The sequence below is a fragment of the Phyllostomus hastatus genome, unplaced genomic scaffold (genome assembly GCF_019186645.2).
Source record: "Phyllostomus hastatus isolate PE091 unplaced genomic scaffold, TTU_PhHast_1.1 phas_scaffold_21, whole genome shotgun sequence".
NCBI lineage: Eukaryota > Metazoa > Chordata > Mammalia > Chiroptera > Phyllostomidae > Phyllostomus > Phyllostomus hastatus.
Window position 1 is genome coordinate 15,330,489 of NW_025334017.1, and position 19,775 is coordinate 15,350,263.

General features: G+C 35.8%; 1 protein-coding gene across 3 annotated transcripts in view; it reads left to right on the plus strand.

The window, feature by feature from the left end:
• SLC26A7 (solute carrier family 26 member 7) overlaps nt 1–19,775 on the plus strand; it is a 94,349-nt gene that overhangs the window by 52,719 nt on the left and 21,855 nt on the right. For 2 of the 3 annotated variants that reach the window (XM_045861528.1, XM_045861529.1), the window contains exons 10-14: nt 1,875–1,952; nt 3,313–3,408; nt 9,085–9,191; nt 14,449–14,515; nt 18,025–18,162. In XM_045861528.1, coding sequence (XP_045717484.1) covers nt 1,875–1,952; nt 3,313–3,408; nt 9,085–9,191; nt 14,449–14,515; nt 18,025–18,162 — 486 coding nt within the window. The remainder of the gene's footprint in view (nt 1–1,874; nt 1,953–3,312; nt 3,409–9,084; nt 9,192–14,448; nt 14,516–18,024; nt 18,163–19,775) is intronic. The other variant, XM_045861530.1, reaches the window with a different exon arrangement.

A 19,775-nucleotide genomic window follows, 5' to 3' on the forward strand; every position in this document is an offset into this window, starting at 1 on the left:
CGTATATTGACTTACAGGCCAGGAACGTCACGTCACACTTTCTATGTAAATAAACTCATTTAACCCTGTAGGCAACTCTGAAGAAAGTATAATTATTATTCTCAGTTTCCAAATGATGATGTTGAAGGAAAGAAGGTTCCAGCAAATTGCCCAGGTCACAGAGTTAGTGACTTGTAGAGCTGGAATTTTAACACAGCTAGATTTACTCCAAATCTTGCACTGTTAACCACTGTTCTGTGCAAACATCATGTATGTGTTAATATAGAAATTAAAGTTATCTTCTAATTTTATTAAAACAATTCACATTTGTTTAAAATTGGAATTGCATAATAATTTATACAATATTTTATGTAATACTTCAAACAGTTTTAGGAGTCTGCCTTATAATTAAGTATTTTTGGGGGGGAAGGTTAAAAGAATAAATTGGGAAAGGATATAGTTCTTGATCTTGGAAAGCAAATGGCTTGGAGAAAGGTGATGAACAGATATTAAAATATAGCCTAAAACTAATCAAATTATTGATGAATACTAATTAATGGAGCATAGGGGAAGCAGCAAAAATCTGAATGTATAATAATTTGAAAAATAATTGTCACAATTCATCAGCTAAGATATGAAATCCTTATCTACACTCATTTTACATGGTAATTTAATTGATCTTTTATGCAGTTAGTGATTTCAAGCATAGGTTCATCATGTGTATTGGCATAAACATTTTTTTGAAAATGATATTCTCAGATGTTTATTATCCAAATTTGAATGTTTAATATGTAATGCATTTATTTACTCATTTTTAATGAATTTATTGTAGTAACATAGATTGAATTATATAGGTTTTAGGTGTACGCTTCTAAAATACATCATCTTTATACTGTATCATGAGCATACAATCTCTCTCTCAATGGAATATATGGTAAGTGTATATATAGCTTCGTAAGAAACTGTGGAAGTGTTTTTTTCAGGAATGTCTGAGAACACTAGTTGTTCTGAATCCTTGCCAGCCCTTAATATTAATTGATTACTTGCTTATTTCTATATTTATTTTTAATGTTAGTCATTCTAATACAACCTGATTCCCTTTGACTTCTCCATAATGATATTCTAGTCATCTCTATAGTCTAGTGAAAGCCCTCTTTTCTCCTGTCAGGCTGACAGTTTTGCCAAATGTTTCTGTTAAGTCATGAACATTTGTTTATGTGAAATCAGTTCTCCATTAAGTGCAGCATAGCAAGAGTCAGGTTATTTGGATTTCCTTTTGTCAGCAGGTTGAGTTGGGTTAGAAGATGATACTAATCACTTTTCAGGATTAATAAAATTAGTCTGTTCCGCTGCAGAGATTTCTCCCATAATCCTATATAACTACTTCATTGTAGATGCCTTTCTAACAACTCCAAAGAGGAGAGTAAATATTTCAGTGAAAACTTATCATCAACACAGAAAAACTTTAAGCCAAATATACAATTATTACCCACATTGCTCCCTGGGAAGTGAGGAGGGCAGTAAAGCCGAACAGCTATGGGCTAAAGGACTTTTAATTGAAATGCTGCTTTTACTGTTAAACAACAGCAACAACAAAAAGCCATTGCTGTCATGTGTCATAAAAATTGAGAGTGTCCTGTTTTTTAAATTTTTTGCATGAAATTGCTTTTCTGTCATCACTGACTTCTTATATGATGCCAACTTGTTGGATGTTGTGTTTGATTTCTTTTAGCTGCAAAATACAGATAATGATGGTTTATGTAATTTTATAATGATATGCCAACATTTTGTTTTTTTTTTCTAGTCAAGATGACCTATGAATTATATTCCCCCCATAACTTTGGAATGATAAGAAAGTTCAAGGTTTTCTTTTTTATTTGTCTTGTATTTTACAGGTGGCTTGTCTAATATCTTGCATTTTTGTCCTGATAGTCATTTATGCCCTAGGACCTTTGCTTTACTGGCTGCCAATGGTATAGTAGTGCTTTTTCATGATCTACTTTTTAAGTTTACTTTTGATGAGAATAAATGTATATTAAAATTTCTTACAAGAGCAACTTCAATAATCATTAATGACCCATATGTCATTGATGTGACATAAGTAATGGTTGAATGGAGGAGAGGTGGGAAAAGGCCACATTTGATGGGGGAGGAATAGGAGTTTTCTAATTCTCAGGCTCTTGTATAAAAATGGCATAGTGGGATTAGATTTATTCTGTGTTCATTTGGAGGGTGGAACTAGGCAATATCTCTTATAAGAAATAGACTTTGGAAGGATTTTTTTTTAGATTGGATATTCATTGCCTTTACTTTTTTTCCAATTTTTTCTCTGCTTTTTTTCCCTACATTTTTTATTGTTGTTCAAGTATAGTTGTCTCCATTTCCCCCACTTCCCACCCTTGATCCTACCTGCCCTTTGGTTTTGTCCTTTATAACATGTTCCTGAAAACCCTTCCCCCTTTCCCCTCCATTATCCCCTCCCTCCTCCTCTCTGGTACTGTCCACTTGTTCTTAATTTCAGTGTCTCTGGTTATATTTTGCTTGCTTGTTTGTTTTGTTGATTAGGTTCCACTTATAGGTGAGATCATATGGTATTTGTTGTCCACTGCCTGGCTTATTTCACTTAACTTATACTGTTAGACAAAGTGTTCTGGGCAAGAAAGTAGGGAACAAAATACATCTTGCCAACTTTGACACATTCTTATGAAAAATGACTCAGAACACTAGTACCAATGGTTCACCTTGTATTTCATAAGCCCAAGGCACCAAAGTTACATGAGTAAGATTATGGTTTTCAGAGAACCAGAGACTGTCTCAGTCCTTTCTTGTTCTAAGTCTTCATTCATATAGTGAGATTATATAATTTCTACTGGAGGATTTTTCAACAATCAAGTTCACATTTCTAGAGAGTTTTATCTTTAAGGTGAAACCAGGTAATTGATAAGTCAATTATAAAGAAAAACATGATATAAATATAAATATTTATTTTGTAACAAACAAATTTCAAACAAATGGTGGTGAATAATTATAGAGTTAAGAGGACAATCAGCATTATAACATCCACACTTACCATTCATTACTTTTCTTTTTCCTTTTTTCTAATTTTTTAGAGTGATATAAATTTTACTCTGTGGTTTTCTAGAATTGATATTATATTCCTGAAGTGTAATAATAGATTAGTTCTAAACAAAAGATATTACATTATTCTTCTAAATGGTTATTGCTTTTTTCTTGTAAGTACTTTAAAAACAAAGAGGGAAAAACACCTTGGTTCTTTTAAATTGTGATTAAAATATTATCTTGCTTTTTCATCAACCTGTTTCTTATTTGTAGTGTGTTCTTGCAAGTATTATTGTTGTAGGACTGAAGGGAATGCTCATACAGTTTCGGGATTTAAAAAAATACTGGAATGTGGATAAAATCGATTGGGTAAGTAGAAATTTAACCCAAACTTTTCTCCCTTGACTTAACCACATGTAACAAAATAAATTTAGCACTTTCATTTGCAGAAAGTAGTTTTAGTCATTTAAGACTTGTATACTTTATAAACTACCATTAATTTTTTCAAAATCTTAATAAATACATTAAAATGTAAAGTGTCTTTATAAGAAACAAACATGGAATTTTGTCAAATTTTGATTGATGTGTTGTTTGAGAAAATTTAAAGAAACTAACTAACTTGAGTGGGTTCCTAATTTCTGCTAGGAATTAATTTTGGCAGTAAAACTCACCAAGGAAGTGCACACTAATAGAAATATGACCATTTATAACATGGGTGAAAAATCAGCATTAATCACTAAGGCATGTATGCCACAGTATTCTAAGGTGAAAATCTTAATAGTGGCCATATTCATTCTAAATACAAAAGTTTCATTAGTTGTATTCTAAGTGGGCTACATTGAGAGGATCATTGTTAATAGGATATTGCCAGAAACAGATTAAGTTATACTAAGCGATGATAAAGTGTGGTTTCTAATAACAGAGATATCTGACATACTTACTCCAGAGAAATATGTCTATGCAAGAGCATCCAGAATTTTTTTTTCCTCTGCAATATGGGTGGAGTGTTTAATGAGTACTTTTTGTTTAGCTCTGTTATGACATTCACCATATTGAAATACAATTATCTATGTATTCCCCTCCTTCAGATTCTTTGAGAGACTTTGAGGATTCTTTATGCTGGTGCCTACTTTCATAAAACTCCTCCTAGGGCTCAGTATTACCTAGCTCCTACCAAAGTATAATGTTGAGGGCCATTGGTAATGCAAAGAATTACTTGTGTAGGAAGCAGGCATGGAAACATTAACTTACACAAGGCATACTACAACATGTCCTAGAAGCAAAAGTACAGACTTAATGCTGGGGAGAAACAGAGGCTGGGGCATTTAATTTGGGTTGGGTTAATATGAAAGACTCACAGCAGAGCTGAAATGTGAACCGAGACTTGAAGGAACAGCATTTTGTAGGCAAACAATTAAGCCAAAATTAGCTGGATTAATGGAAGATTGTGACTTCTTAAAGGTGATGTATGTGAAGTAGCACAAGGAAATAGAGAATGAGAAGATGCAAACTAAATTATCAAGCTATTTGACAGTCCTATTATAAAGGTATTTCTAAAGAACATATTAATCGCTTAAGAGGGAACATATTACCATATTTGAAGGGGAGAGATATCAGAAGGAATTTCTTTTAAGAATTATGGGTAGAACATACAGTGTGAGGGTGGGAGTAGAAGCAGATGGAGTTGGAAAATTTGAGAATGGGTTGGACTGAGGAAGGCTGCTCATGTCCTACAAAGAAGCAAGACTAGACTTCACCCTAAAGACAGTGAGGCATCACTGCAAAGGGAAATAGGGATAAGATCTTTGTATTAGAAAGGTGACTTGAGAAAGATGAGTCAAACTGATGAGGTAGGCAGCAGTTGGAGCATTGGAGTAATTCAGGCAAACACATGAGGATGGCTTGAACCAAAAGTGAGACCATGAGGTTCAAGTGGAGGAAACAGATTGGAAAAATATTAAAAATATTACGTTAGTTAGCTCTCACCACCAATTTGTCATATAATGTGCAATGTTCTAGAATGACTTCTAGGTTTCCAGATAGTAGCATCAGAGGAGAAAGATGGTGTTGTTTCTTGAGTTATAGAACATAGAATATTGTTTAAATGCATTTAGTGGTTACCTTTAGTCTTTTATTTTTTAATTGTGGGTTCTCAATCCTGATTTATTAATTTTCATTTATCTCTTTGTTTTCTGTATGTCATCACTCAGCAGCTTTCTGAGAAGACTCATGTGGTTTTTATTCCCTGAGATATTGCACAGTGAAAATATCTATCAGTTTTCTTTTTATACTAGAAGAAAGTTTTTTGCTCAGTCTAAAATGCTTTCCCTCAGAACTTTTTAGACTTGAAACTATCTTCAGACATTAAAAGATAAGGCAGATAAATCACATGTTAATATGATTTTTTGGTATTTTATGTTTGTTTTTCCAAAGGGGTGCTCAATGAGGTTCTTTCTTGCCCAGGAAGTTTGGTCACATTATCAGAAAATTTCTCTTAGTTGAATACCCATTATTAAATTTCTATCAGGGTGACATATCCTTTTGATCTCAGAATGAAGATTATATACACATTTTTTCTAATATATCTTCCATTATCTTTTCAAACCTAACATGTTTTTTTCTCTTAATAAACTATATATTTTCAATCTTATTTTTACTTTCATCTTATATGTACCTTTCTGCATAATTATTTTGGGGGTATGGTTTCTCTGGACTGGTCACTGTATCTCTGATTATGTATTTCTGACTGTGACTGTCTCATTTTTTTTTAGCTTCAAATATGACTTCTATCTCTGTGATGGCTTTATTTCTGTTTAATTTCTTTCCAAAATTCTTCCAGTCTCCTTTTTATCTCCTGTTTATATTTTTAATTATATTTTTCCTACTTTGACTCTTCACATCTATTTTTAAAGGTTTTCACTGTCAAAATTATATTACCTATTATGTCTAAACCTATGCTCCATTTTATTATTTTTTCCTTTATTTTACTCACTTCTATGAATAAGTCCTTTGATGATTCCTTTATGGTTATAATATATTTTTAGTGGACTTAGCTAATTGCTGAAAAATAATGTGGGGAGGCTTGGACAGGAAGTGAGGTGGAGCAGCCCACAGCTCTGATTTGGGTGTGTACTCTGAAGATTTGTTCCTAGTTACAGCAAAGCCTCACAAATCACAGGCTCTGTGGTGATCTGACATTTGTTGTCTCCTCTCAGTTCTTTACTTTGCTTCACTTTACAAAGGTAATTTTGGCAGCAGTCTGGCAAATGGTTTACAGGGCTAATAATTAAAGGAGATAGTTAAGTAGGAGGCTCTCAGAATAGTCTAGGAAAGCAAAGTGTGAACTAGAGAATTATCAGTGAATTGAGGAGAGGTTATGATTGGAGATTTTTTATATTAATAATTGATGGAACTTGGGAAATGACTAGACAAATAGATGAAAAAGGAGAAATAGTAAAATATGATTCCAAGATTTCTTATTGCAGTGTGTTGAAGAATATTTGGGTTATAACTGAAAGAACATTGGAGAAAGGGCAGGTTTGGTGCTCAAGTTAGTTTGCATTTGGACATATTAAGTTTGAAGGTATTTGGTAGGTAGTTTGAAAAAATGGTTTAATGCTTAGAATTGTTAGTCACCTAGATAGAGGTTAATAGTTGAAAACTTGAAGTAGGCAGTGCAGTTTGGGCAAATAAGGTTGAAAAGATGACATGAATATATGGCAGATGCATAGATGCATTATGATTAAATGTGACCTTGAGTTTAGTTTGTCAAGAGCCTCCAATAGTTGAGGCATCTTCTAGTTGATAATGACTCAACTATGGATTACTGGCATGTGATTTGAATGTAGCATTTGTAGTGAAAATGTTACACAGACTCTTTTGTGGATATAGGATATTATTCAGTAGTCAGAATGTGTCTAGATTACTCAATAAATAGAATAGACCTAAAATATGGAAGTAAAGTTACCAAAGATATGTGTGTTTGTGTGAAAGTTGAGAGTTAAATGTTTAAAAAATTGGGTAAGCAGTTATCACATGAAAAAATTAGAAATTTTTGTATCTTTAAATCTTTTACAGCTTAACAATGATTCTACTTTAGTTACAGATCAAAACTCTCTTTGAGGTAATGAGAAAATAGGGATCCAAAGTAGAGGCCTGACCCTGGGCACAGAACTGAATTTGAGTAACTGAACAGCGGGGATAGAAGTCAGACCTTCAGAAATTGAATAATATGAATCAGTCATCAAAACACATAGGCTGACGGATGGCTCCGGGATAGGTGGACTGACTGAGTAGCTGCTATACTGTGCTTTACACTGATGCATTTTCTTTAGGGAGCAAGGGTTTGTGTGTTCCCAATTTGAGGTCAGCTTTGGGGTTAGTTTGTGTTTAGGGCCTGTGAGTACAAAATAGGAAAAGAATAAAGTAAGAACACATAATGAAAAAAATAAGTGCCCAGGAGCTAACCAATTCCTTATGACTGTGACAACCAGCATTTGGGTCTTTAATAGGAATTGCTATGGAACAGTGCTGGCACTTGTTCTAACCAAATTACTGGCCTATGTGATTAATTTCCATTTGATATTTTTTCCAAGCTATAAATGTAGCCCTGGGAAATAACTAAGCATTATAAGCCTGGCTAACAACAGATGATGTTGTGGGAGAGTAAATATGCTTTAAAAATGGAACCAGATGGTATCAAAATTGTTGGTGCTCTGGAGAATCACGGCCTCCAGGCTCTGTGGTTTCTAGAATGGCAAACACCAAGGTCCTCAGGTTCCTGTGCTCTATTAAATTATGCAGGTTGGCCAGGAGAAATTGGATTTATAAGGCTTTTGCCACACCCACGCAGGTTAAGTCAGCATTAGGGGATGAGTGAGAAACAACAATCACGGCAAGTTGAAGTAATGATCAAACTTTGCGACCTAATTTTGTATATGATATAGATAGTGATATATGATACAGATATAGAGAATACATTAGGATAGAAAAAAAACATACTGTGCACACATAAAAGATTCAAGTGACTGTCTGTTCACCTGAACAGAGGGACAACATCTCAGCATCTGACCTATTAGATGACTGCCTGAAGATGATGTGATAATAAGCACTAATTTAACATTATATTTCAGGTGATGGATCGTAACATGAGAACACTTAAAACATGTGTTTTCTTTTGCTCCAGAATGCTTGTTTCTTTTATGTCAAAGTAATTTTACAGATAAAAATCCCTCTTCTTTCAAGGGCTTAGCTTTTTGAAATAGCCCATCATTAAGAAAACTTTCAAGCTCAGTGTGGATAAATAACACAAAGGAAAAGTATTTCAAGTAAAAAACAGAATGTGCTTTAGAAACACTGGTTTCAAACTTACGTGAAAAAAACCATCCCCTGCCGTGAAAGTCTTTGATAAAACTGCAATGGTTTTGGAATTCCAACTAAGGGAGAAATAGTATTTTATTGCCATCTTTTGAAGCATTCCCAAGAACTAAGTTGGCCCTCATATTTTAGCTTTCACAATTTCAAAAAAAGTGGCCCCTTGTAGATAAAGTAGTGACAATCTTTGGAGTGGCTGATCTAAAAGTGACTTTGGTCACATTGTTAGATTTCAGTCTTGTGGAACAATAAACTACATTAGTTTTTTTGTATAGAAAATAGATTATTGCTGGGAATGAACAAAAAGCTGCACACAATTACTTATAATATAGCATTCAACGAGAAAACAATGAGAAATTATGACATGCTTTGAAACCCTACACATCAACCAACTATTTACACATCTTAAATACAATGTTTGTTGGAGTTTGAACTAAGTATTGGCAGTGTCTAGAAATAAAAGAACATAACTTTTTCTTACCTCTGCTTTTGAGAGTCTGATGGGTGTAGAATTTGCCTGGGCTTCTGTTTTATCACATTTCAAATAATATTTTCTTACTGAGAGATTTGGTCACAGAAATGTTGCAGATTAAAATTGTGAGGAATTTAGCACTTATGAGAAAGAAGAAAATACCAAAGGACCCATATCTTTTTTCTTTGTTTCTCTTTCAGGGCATATGGGTCAGCACATATGTATTTACAATATGTTTTGCTGCCAACGTGGGGCTGTTGTTTGGTGTTGTCTGTACTGTAGCTATTGTGATTGGTCGCTTGTCAAGGTAAGATCTTACTTAAATGTTCTGTTGACTATGACATAGCAGCAAAGTAGATAGTGTTACCAGTTACTTTTATTTCTGTGGATTATATGGTATATATATCTCATGTTTTATTTGGTATCAGAGAATTGGAGAAAAATAAAGGTTTTATCTACATATAGTACATAATGTTCTTTTTAAAAAGATTTTATTTATTTATTTTTCGAGAGAGGGAAAAGGAGGGAGAAAGAGAGGGAGAGAAACATCAGTGTGTGGTTGCCTCTCATAGGCCCCCAACTGGGGAGCTGGCTCACAACCCAGGCATGTGCCCTGACTGAGAATTAAACCGGTGACCCTTTGGTTCAACAGCCATCACTCCATCCACTGAGCCACAGGGCTGATAATCCACAGGGCTAACAGTAATGTTGTTCTTAATTAAGAGAAATATTTTGTCAGCACCATAAAATAGAATATATAAAATCTATTAAAGTAAAAAAAGTAATTCCATTGCTATACACTGTATTGCAGCAGTATTTTTAATTAAGGAAAGAGATGCAATATACAATGAGACACAAACCATATAACAGTTTAATCACTTAGAAAATCAGAACCAACAAATTTAATTTTTCAGAAGCTATATCTATATACTTTTATCCAATTTACTGAAGAAAACATTCTCTCTTTTTAACTTTTTACTGTGAGCAGTTCTATCTCTGTTTTCCATCTGATAATGGTTTTACTCACTTTTTAGTCTTCCCTTGAAATTCTTTGTACAGTAATGTATTCTTTTTTATAATTTTCTTTTTTGGTTACATCTTATATTTAATAATATTTGTGTTAGTTTCAGGTGTACAGAAGAGTGGTTAGATAGTCATATACTTTACAAAGTACTCTCTCCCTATATTTCCAGTACCCATGTGGCACCATACAGTTATAATAATATTATTAACCATATTCCCTATGCTGTACTTTATATCTCCATGATTTTTTAACTTATATTTTATTGATTATGCTATTGCAGTTGTCTCAGTCCCCCCCCTTTTCCCTCTCCACCTAGCTCCCCCCACTCCCTCAGGCAATCCCCACACCTTTGTTCATGTCCATTGGTCATGCATGTAAGTTCTTTGGATACTCCAATTCCTATGCTGCACTTTACATCCCCATGGCTATTCTGTAACCACCAATTTGTACTTCTTACTCCTCCCATTTCTTCACCCCTTCCCCCAAACCACCGTGCCATCTCACAAACATCAAAACTCTCCATATCCATGATTCTGTCATTTCTGATCTTGTTTGCTAATTTTTTAATATTTGATTGTTATATATTTATTGCCATTTTATTGTTCACAGTTTTGATCTTCTTTTTCTTAAATAAGTCCCTTTAATACTTGGTATAATAATTGTTTGGTGATGATGAACTCCTTTAGCATGTTTCTTTTGTGTGTGTGTGTCTGAAAAGCTCCTTATCTGCCCTTCGATTCTAAATGGTAGCTTTGCTGGGTAGAGCAATCTTGGATGTAGGTTTCTGCTTGTCATAACTTTGAATATTTTTTGCCAGTCCCTTCTAGCCTGCAGCTTTTCTTTTGAGAAACCTGCTGACAGTCTAATGGGAATTCCCCTGTAGGTAACAAACTGCTTTTCTCTTGCTGCTTTTAAGATTCTCTCTTTACCTTTAACCTTTGGCATTTTAATTATGATGTATCTTGGAGTGGGCCTCTTTGCACCCATCTTGTTTCTGACTCTCTGCACTTCCTGGACTTGCACGTCTATTTTCTTCACCAAATTAGGGAAGTTTTCTTTTATTGTTTTTTTCAAATAGATTTCCAATTTCTTGCTCTTTCTCTTCTCCCTCTGGCACCTTTGTGATGTGAATGTTGGAATGGTTGAAGTTGTCCCAGAGGCTTTTTATACTATCCTCATTTTTTTCTTCTTTTTATTCTGATTGGTTGTATTTTGCTTCCTTATGTTCCATATCATTGATTTGATTCTAAGATTCATCCACTCTCTTGCTGTTTCAATGTAAATAGTTTTTTATTTCAATTAGTGTATCCTTCATTTCTGACTGGTTCTTTTTTATGCTGTTGAGTTCCTCACTAATTTTCTTGAGCATCCTTTTAACCAGTGTTTTGAACTCTGCATCTGATAGATTGCTTATCTCATTTTGTTTAGTTCTTTTTCTAGAGTTTTGATCTGTTCTTTCATTTGGGCCATGTTTCTTCATCTCCTCGTTTGGACAGCCTCTGGTGTTTTTTTCTGTGTATTAGGTAGAGCTGCTATGACTCTGTCTTATTAGCATGGCCTAATGTAGTAGGTGTCCTGTACGGTCCAGTGGCACAGCTTCCCCTATCAATCACCCAAGCTGGTACTCAGGATACACCCTCAGTACTCACTCCTCTTATAGTTGAACCTTGATTGCTATTGGCAGGTCAATGGGAGATATTTACTCAGGCCAGTCAGATGCAAGGATTGACTATGACCATTGATGACCAACCTCTTCCTCCGTGGAGGATCAGCTGTGCAGGGGCAGGGTGGTGGTGCTCTGAGGTGGTCTGTAGCTGTCCACTGGTTGCACAGGTTCTGGTGTTTCCCAGGTGGTGAAGGCCAAGGTCAGCCTCCCCCTGTGTTCTGCCTGGGGCCACCCTGCATGAACTACAAAATAATATGCAGATGGCTGCTACTTATGTTGTGCTTGGAGGTTCCCAGGAGAAGCCAAGCTGTGAACCTAGGTGACTATGACTACTGCTGGGCCTGGGGCCACTTAGCTCGAGTTATGGGGGCTAGGGGCTCACCGAAGCCAGCTGTTGTTTGTTTGAGAGGATTTAGAAAGTTATGACCAAGACAAGCCATTCGTATGGAAAAGTTACTGTTAACAGTTTTGGTGGGCCTGTAAGTTGAGTGATGTAGAGCCTCATGGGATCTCCATGGCAGGGTAAACAGTGTTAGCCAGGTTGATGGAGTCTCAGATAGAGCACCGGCTCTGTGGCTCTGTAGTTGGAGGGTTCAGAAAAGGAACAATGGCCTCTGCCTGCCTTTCTGTCTGGGAGTAAGCTCTCCTCCAGCTCTCACCTTGATGCCATACACTTCAGGTCCTCCTTATATGCCACTGGTGTCTTTCAAGCTGTTACCCTGGTGCTGGAGCTTAGAGGGAGTAAGTCTCAGTAAGTCTGTATGCAGGTTCTTTAAGAGGAACTGCTTGGGAATCCAAAAGTTTCTTCCACTGAGTCAGTCAATCCTCACTGGTTTATGCAGCTGGAAGTTATGGGGACTTATCTTCCTGGCACTGGAACCCTCTGCTGGGGAGCCTGGTGTAGGGCTGGGACTCCTCACTCCCAAGATATCCCTCCCTAATTTTTATCTACCACCCATGGGTGTGGGACCAGCCCATTCAGCATTTTTGTGTCTCTGTCCCTCCTACCAGCCTGGATGGATGTGGTTTCTTTAATTCTATAGATGTCAGACTTCCATTCGACTCAATTTCTGATAGTTCTGAGGGATTGTTGTTCTATAGTTTAGTTGTCATTTTGATGTGGTTGTGTGAGGAGGGGAGCTGTGCTTACCTACACCTCAATCTTGACCAGAAGTCTCCATGATCCTTTTCTAACTCCCAATTTGTCCTTTTTAATCCCTTCACCTTTTTCACTCAGTTCCCCAACCCTCCTTCCTTCTGGCAACCATCAGTCTGTTCTTTGTCTATTACTGCTTATATATCTATGAGTCTGTTTCTGTTTTGTTCACTTGTTTATTTTGTTTTTTTATATTACATATATAAATGAAATAATATAGTGCTTATCTTTCTCTGACTGACATATTTCACTTAGCATAATACCCTCTAGTGGATGTTCCTGTATTGTTCCTGATCTTAAAGAAAATGCTTTTAGTTTTACTCCAATAACTATAGTGATCGCTGCAGGTGTGTCTTACTTTCTTTGTAGTGTCTTTATCTGGTTTTGGAATCAGGATAATGCTGACTTCATACCATGAGCTTAGGAGTTTCCCCTAAGTAGAGATGTTATCCATTGGCAGCATGGGAGAGGAATCTATCACAGAAACAATGGCAATTGTCCCTGTAGCTCTCTCCCCAGAGCCAAATAACTCAGTCTTTTCTAGTACAACTCCTGTCCACTGCAAGTCAGCCCCACTCTGGTGGAGCCCAGAGTGAGTGGCTGAAAAGATTTTTTGCACTGACCTTTAATAGGGTGCCTGGTTTTCTAGAAGATGATTGTCTCTCCCTGTTGATCTTCACAGCCAAATGTTATGTAGGTTCATCTTCCTGGTTCTGGTGTTCTGGGCTGGGGATTTGAGCATTAAGTTAAGACCCCACACTCCTAAGGAGGGACCTTTATAGCTGAGATATCCCTCTGGATTCTCAACCACCACATGTGTGTGTAGGACCACCCTTTTCACATCCCCCCTTTCCTACCAGTCTTGATGTGGCTTCTGTACATCCTTTGATATGAGTCTTCTGTTCACCTAGTCTTCGGTTGGTTATTTAGGTTGATTGTTTCTATAGTTGAGTGGTAATTTCAGTTTAGTCTTGGGAGGAGGTGAGTGTAATTTTACCTACCCATCTTCATCTTGGAAACCTGAAATAATATATTCTTTTTAAAAATTGTATTTGTTTACTTTTAGAGAGAGGGGAAAGGAGGGAGAAAGAGAAGGAGAGAAACATCAATGTGTGAGAGAAACACTGATCAATTGGTTACCCCTCACACATCCGTCCCCAACCAGAGAACCAGCCTGCAACCCAGGCACACGCCTTGACTGGGAACAAACCAGTGACCTTTTGGTTGACAGTACAATGCCCAACCCACTGAACCACACCAGTCAGGGCTGAAATAATATATTCTTGAAAAACTTTAGGTTTTATCTCTATAAATTTTATCTTTATAGACTGAATCTATGTAGAGTCATCATTGTTTGGTCCTATCTTGCTTCCCTCTTTACTTTCTTCATCCTAAAACAAGCTTTTTCTCAAATTCTGTATAATCTTTAGCCTTCTTTCTTACAGTTTTTATTTGTCAATTCACATTTTGTAGCTTGGATATGTGGTAGCTGGGAGCCCAGGCTAGGTAAATTGCATTTACATAGATATCTCCTTTGTTACCCTTTATTCCTGAGGATTCCAGAGAAATACAGATTTATCATTGTTTGATCAACGAATGTGATATGGAATCTAAACCATTTTAGATTGTTCCTATTGTTAAGACATCATTATTACTTCTTCTTAGTTAATGTAGTAATTACAAAATGATATTTTATTTTCTATTCATCTTAATTCTAGAGCAAAGACTCTGACTATAAAAAACATGAAAGAAATGGAATTTAAAGTGAAGACAGAAATGGATGGCGTAAGTTTAGTTTCCTTTTCCTTGGTGCAGTTGTTAACAACTTTTGTGATTCACATAGTTTTAGGATATTAGAAACAGATAAATTATGACATTTTAAACATTATAAATGTATTTTAACTAGTTTGAACTTTAAATTTTATATATGTGACATATATACACACACACACACATATACATAGGGTCCAGCAGAAGTAAGGCCTGCTTGAGTATGTTTGGTAGAGTAATAATTTGGGTGTAATAATTTATAGATTTAATTTGAACATTTCACCTAAAATGTCATATGGTATGCTTGAGTGTGATATTGTTATGTTACAGAATTGCATGCTTATGATTTTGTAATAAAAAGGGGCATTATTTGTGCTGCACCCTGTGTGTGTGTGTATGTGTGTATATATATACACATACACACACGGCAGTTGACATACAACAAATCAGTAGAACAACTACAACAAACCTTGTATTAGCATTCAGATAAAACAATAGCATAGTTCATAGAATTACCATCCACATTAGAATCATAGTTCAGATTAAATCAGGCATTTGGAAACCTCTTTTCCATTACTAAGTTCCATAAAAGAGCCAAACTAAACAAAAGGCCATTCCAAATGATATGATGAAGGAATGAAGGAAGATAGGGAAGAGAAAAAAGAATAAGGTGAAGTCAGATCATTTTGTGACACACACAGTGAGACTGTATTATTTTTTTATTTTTTTAAAGATTTTTATTTTTATTTTTAGAGAGGGAAGGGAGGGAGGAAGAGAGAGAAAGAGAAACATCAATGTGCGGTTACTGGGGGTCATGGCCTGCAGCCCAGGCATGTGCTCTGACTGGGAATTGAACCTGTGATGCTTTGGTTCGCAGCCCGCGCTCAATCCACTGAGCTATGCCAGACAGGGCAAGACTGTATTATTAGCAGATTTAATTCTATTGGTTATGGAATGCTAATGGAGTCAGATTCTTGCACACTGCACACCTTTCCTTTTTAAGAAAACAACTTTTTTGTCTCACCCTGTTCAGTATTAGCAGGCCAATTGTGTTTGTCTTCTAGTTTTTTATTCTGAGGGATGGATAGCCAAAACAAGTTTGAAATAAGAAAAAAAATATTGCCTTGAATTTAATTTTTTTTTCCAATTGGCCTCACTTTGAACCCATTTTGTAAATGTTTGGCCAACTTTTTTTTTCTTTATTTTTTACATTTACTTGTTCTGGTACCTCGTGATTACCCTCAGAACAGAGACAACTGGCCTTCCACCAGCAGGACCAATGTCAGGGCACTTCTGAGTAGAACCGGAGTAAGACGTGTCACCAGGCATCCTTCTAGCACACCAGCAGCTGGGATTTAATAAGCCTGAGGAGATTTGCTTCACCGAGAGCTGCTTAAATTCAGAGCCTTTGAGAGTGTCCCAGTCCCAGTGTCAAGTTTCCCACCCCATGCTGCCTTTCTTTTCTTTCCAGTCTCTTTGTTTTCTTTGTTTACACTTTACGTGCAAATCTAGTGCTTTTGCAAAGTCCCAGACTGGATCTTGGGAACCTAAAGTCCTCTATGTATCGACCCCACACACAGATACATACCAATACATTAGCCTTGGCATTCTTACCTTTGAAATAGAAGTAGAGTTTAAATATTTTTATGCTTAGAGATCACTGGTTAATAACTTCTATCAAATCTTTACCTTCTCAGGCTAAACACACGAGGAAGTGAATGAAAGGATTTGTAGGAAGGTGAAAATTTTTCATGTCTTTAAACTTCAGTTGGTTACGATCCAGTCACACGCCTGAATAACAACTGTGTCACATGAAAATCTTAATTTTATTAGAATATTACACCTCACTAGTTATTTAATGTTTCTATCAAAAATAACAGGGAATAAACCTAAGATAATGTGATTTGAAGCTGAATGGCTGGGTGGAATTTTAAGCTGACCAAGTTGGCTTGGTGGTGATCTGTCATTCCTCTCTTCCATTCATGCATTCTTGCACAGCTTTTCCATACGAAACAGTCATTCTCAATTTGGGGCAGCTCTTCCCACTCAATGAATTCAATCCATTGAGAATTTATTCTCTGGTGCAATTTGAATCTTTATTCTTTAATGAATACCTATATTTTAAAAAAGTTACAGCTTATTGATTATGCTATTACAGTTGTCCCAATGCTTACCCCTTTGCCCCCCTCCGCTCAGCACCCTCGACTCCTTCAGGCAACCCCCAACCATTGTTCCCGTCCATGGGTCATGCATACAAATTCTCTGACTACTCCATTTCCTAAACTGTACTCTACATCCCCATGGCTATTCTGTAGAAAATATCGTCTTAACTGAAAACAATCTACTGGCACAATCATGTGGTGTGATTAGTGGGTGGATCTAAGATGGGGAATTTTGTGGTAATTAAATATGACAAGCCCAAGAATAGTTTTATTTTTGGTTTGTAAGAGATTTACTCTCAATTAGAAGTTGGTTTGATAATTTAAGGATTTTTGTATTCTTAAGTTACTTACAGCAAATATCTTTACTTTTTAGAGTGTACTCAGTTGGATAGCTATAGGAACTTTATGTGGTAATCTAGCTTAAATATTAACCTAATTTTAAATGTGAGAAAACTGAGGAAGGTTAAGTGAATTTTCCAGGTTCACATACTTAATATTTCTTTTATCTTTCTTTCTCTGCTTGGATGCTTGACTTTTCCCTGTGTCTCTTCTATGTAATTACTGAAGCCTGCAGAGTAATGCTTTATGTAGTTGGTATGGAGTTATCATTTCATAGAATATACCATCCTCTCAATTTCCAGGTCTGACTCCTGCCCAAAGGTCCTGGAGAAGACAGTTTCAGTTGCATACCATCAATTAGCTGCTGGGGAGACCTGAGCAAATGACAGTAGCAGATATCTTTCATATTGAAATTTTTCTTCCCTTTTTCTGTGTGCCTTACCTGAATCTTGGCAGTGTAGGGCCTAGGTCTGCCTGAAGTGAAATTAAATTCCCAATACAACCTCTAGCTTTCCTTGTCTCATTAGGGCTATCAGCCACTTGTAAGGTAATACACCAGCCAAAGGAAACCTGTGTCATTATGAAGCTAATGACTGCCAGTATGAACTTTTAGGGCATGTTTTTGTTTTTTTAAATATTCATGATTAAGTAAATAAATTTTTAAATTTTATATTGAGTAGCAGAGATACTTTTAGAAGAATAAACCTTCCTTGTACTCTGGACATTCTAGGCCATTGCAACCCCAAAACCCAATAAGGAAGGATAAGAGCCATTTTCTGAAAAGCTTCAGACTTATTTCATGGTTATTAATGTTTCTTAGTGAAGAGGATGTACATATTTTCTCCAAGAAACATGACAGTATATTAAGTTCTCCCAATATATTTCAATAATAAAAATGTTAGCTAAGAGATTGCTTCCATGACTGAGTGACATTTGGACTTGTAAGACTGAGATTTATTGGATAGAGTTATCCTTTTTTATTTTATTCAGGTCTCTGAATCTAATATTTTTCTCCTCCAAAAGGAAACCCTGCAACAGGTGAAAATTATCTCAATAAACCAACCACTTGTTTTTCTGAATGCAAAGAAGTTTCATACTGATCTGATGAATATACTCCAAAAAGAAAATGCCAGCAGTCAGCCACTTGATGATACCAGCAAGGTAGGGCCAAGTGTTTCATGGTTACATGTCATGATACAAGTAACCCTATATCATGATACTAAAAAAATTAATTAAAGCTCCTGCTTCATTCAGATTTCCTTCATTTTACCTAATGTCCTTTTTCTGTTTCAGGATTCCACCTAGAATATCACAGCACATTTAGTTGTGTTCTCTTTTTAGGTTTCTCTTTGTTGTGATGGTTGCTCAGACTTTTTGATGACTTTGACAGTTTTGAGTAGGTCTGGTTAGGTAGTTTGTAAAATTTCCCTCTATTGGATTTATCTAGTGTTCTGCTCACTGTAAGACTGGGGATATAACTTTTGGAAGGAAAATTATGGATGTAAAGTGTTGTTTTCATCACATTATACCAAGGGTACATACTGCCAGCATGATTTATCACTGTTGCTGACTGACCTTGTCACCTGGACGAGGAAGCATTTGTGAGGCTTCTCCACTGGAATGTCCACTCTCCTTTCCCCCTTTCCATACTGAACCCTGTGGAAGCAAGTCTCCAAGTCTAGTCAATACTACAGGAGTGTGCAGTCATTTTGTAGCTCCTTGAGGTTGGAGTATTTACATAAATTCTTCAAAATTCTTCAGCATAGGAGACTTCAGAGAGGTACTTTTAGGACCAGTGAAAGGAAACTCACATCTGTCTAATGTCGTTCAGGAGCTATTCCCCGTTTTGAACTATCTGAATCATCACCAGCCCCATGATATAAGGTAACCTAGTGGGGATTATTTGGTAGCCATCAGAACCAGACTTAAAATACATGATCTGCACCATTGGGTATCTAGAAAGGAAAATAGATGTTCTGTAGTCAGCCTCCAAGATAAAAACTGATTTCAAGTGAGAGATAGTGTAATTGAGCAGTTTGGAGCATGAGGTTTGGAATGTAAAGGCATGAGCTCAGGTGTTAATGCAGGTCTGACTAGCTTTGTGCTTTAGGTCAAGTTATTTAATCTTTCCAAAATTTAGAAATTTTTAAATTTTCTATCAAAATGAGATCAATAACTTCATAGTATTGTTCTGAGGATTAAATGAGGAGTGTAAAGTCCTCAAAATACAGTACTCCAAAAATCAGTTGTTGTAATTAACAATAACAATAATATATTTTGAGATGTGGATAGCATGCTATCTCTTTAGGGCATCAATTATCAATTTTAAGAATTTATAGGGTATGGAATCATTTTTATTATTCAGCATTTCCATAAAGTAAGAATGTTTCTTGGGCATTTTCATAGATCTCCAGATGAACAATTGACTTCTGTATAATATGAAATATATGGTTAGTGATTGTCTCTCAGAGAATGCCGTGTTAATGTTAATTTCTGATTGGATATACTACATGAAAACACATTAAAAATTTTAATTACTGATCAAAAATCAAAGCAAACAGTCTTGCATGACATATTTCAAAGGAGATAGTCTGACTTAATAACATAAATTATTTATTGAGCAAATTCATACTTAGAGCTAATGATCATTTTATTATTTCAGCTTGTCATATTTACTGTTCTGAAAAAATAGGCTATGAAAAATAATTATTGGAGACCAGTTATTTTTGCTATTTAAGGATAAAATAATGCATTTCTTTTCAGGGACAGAAATG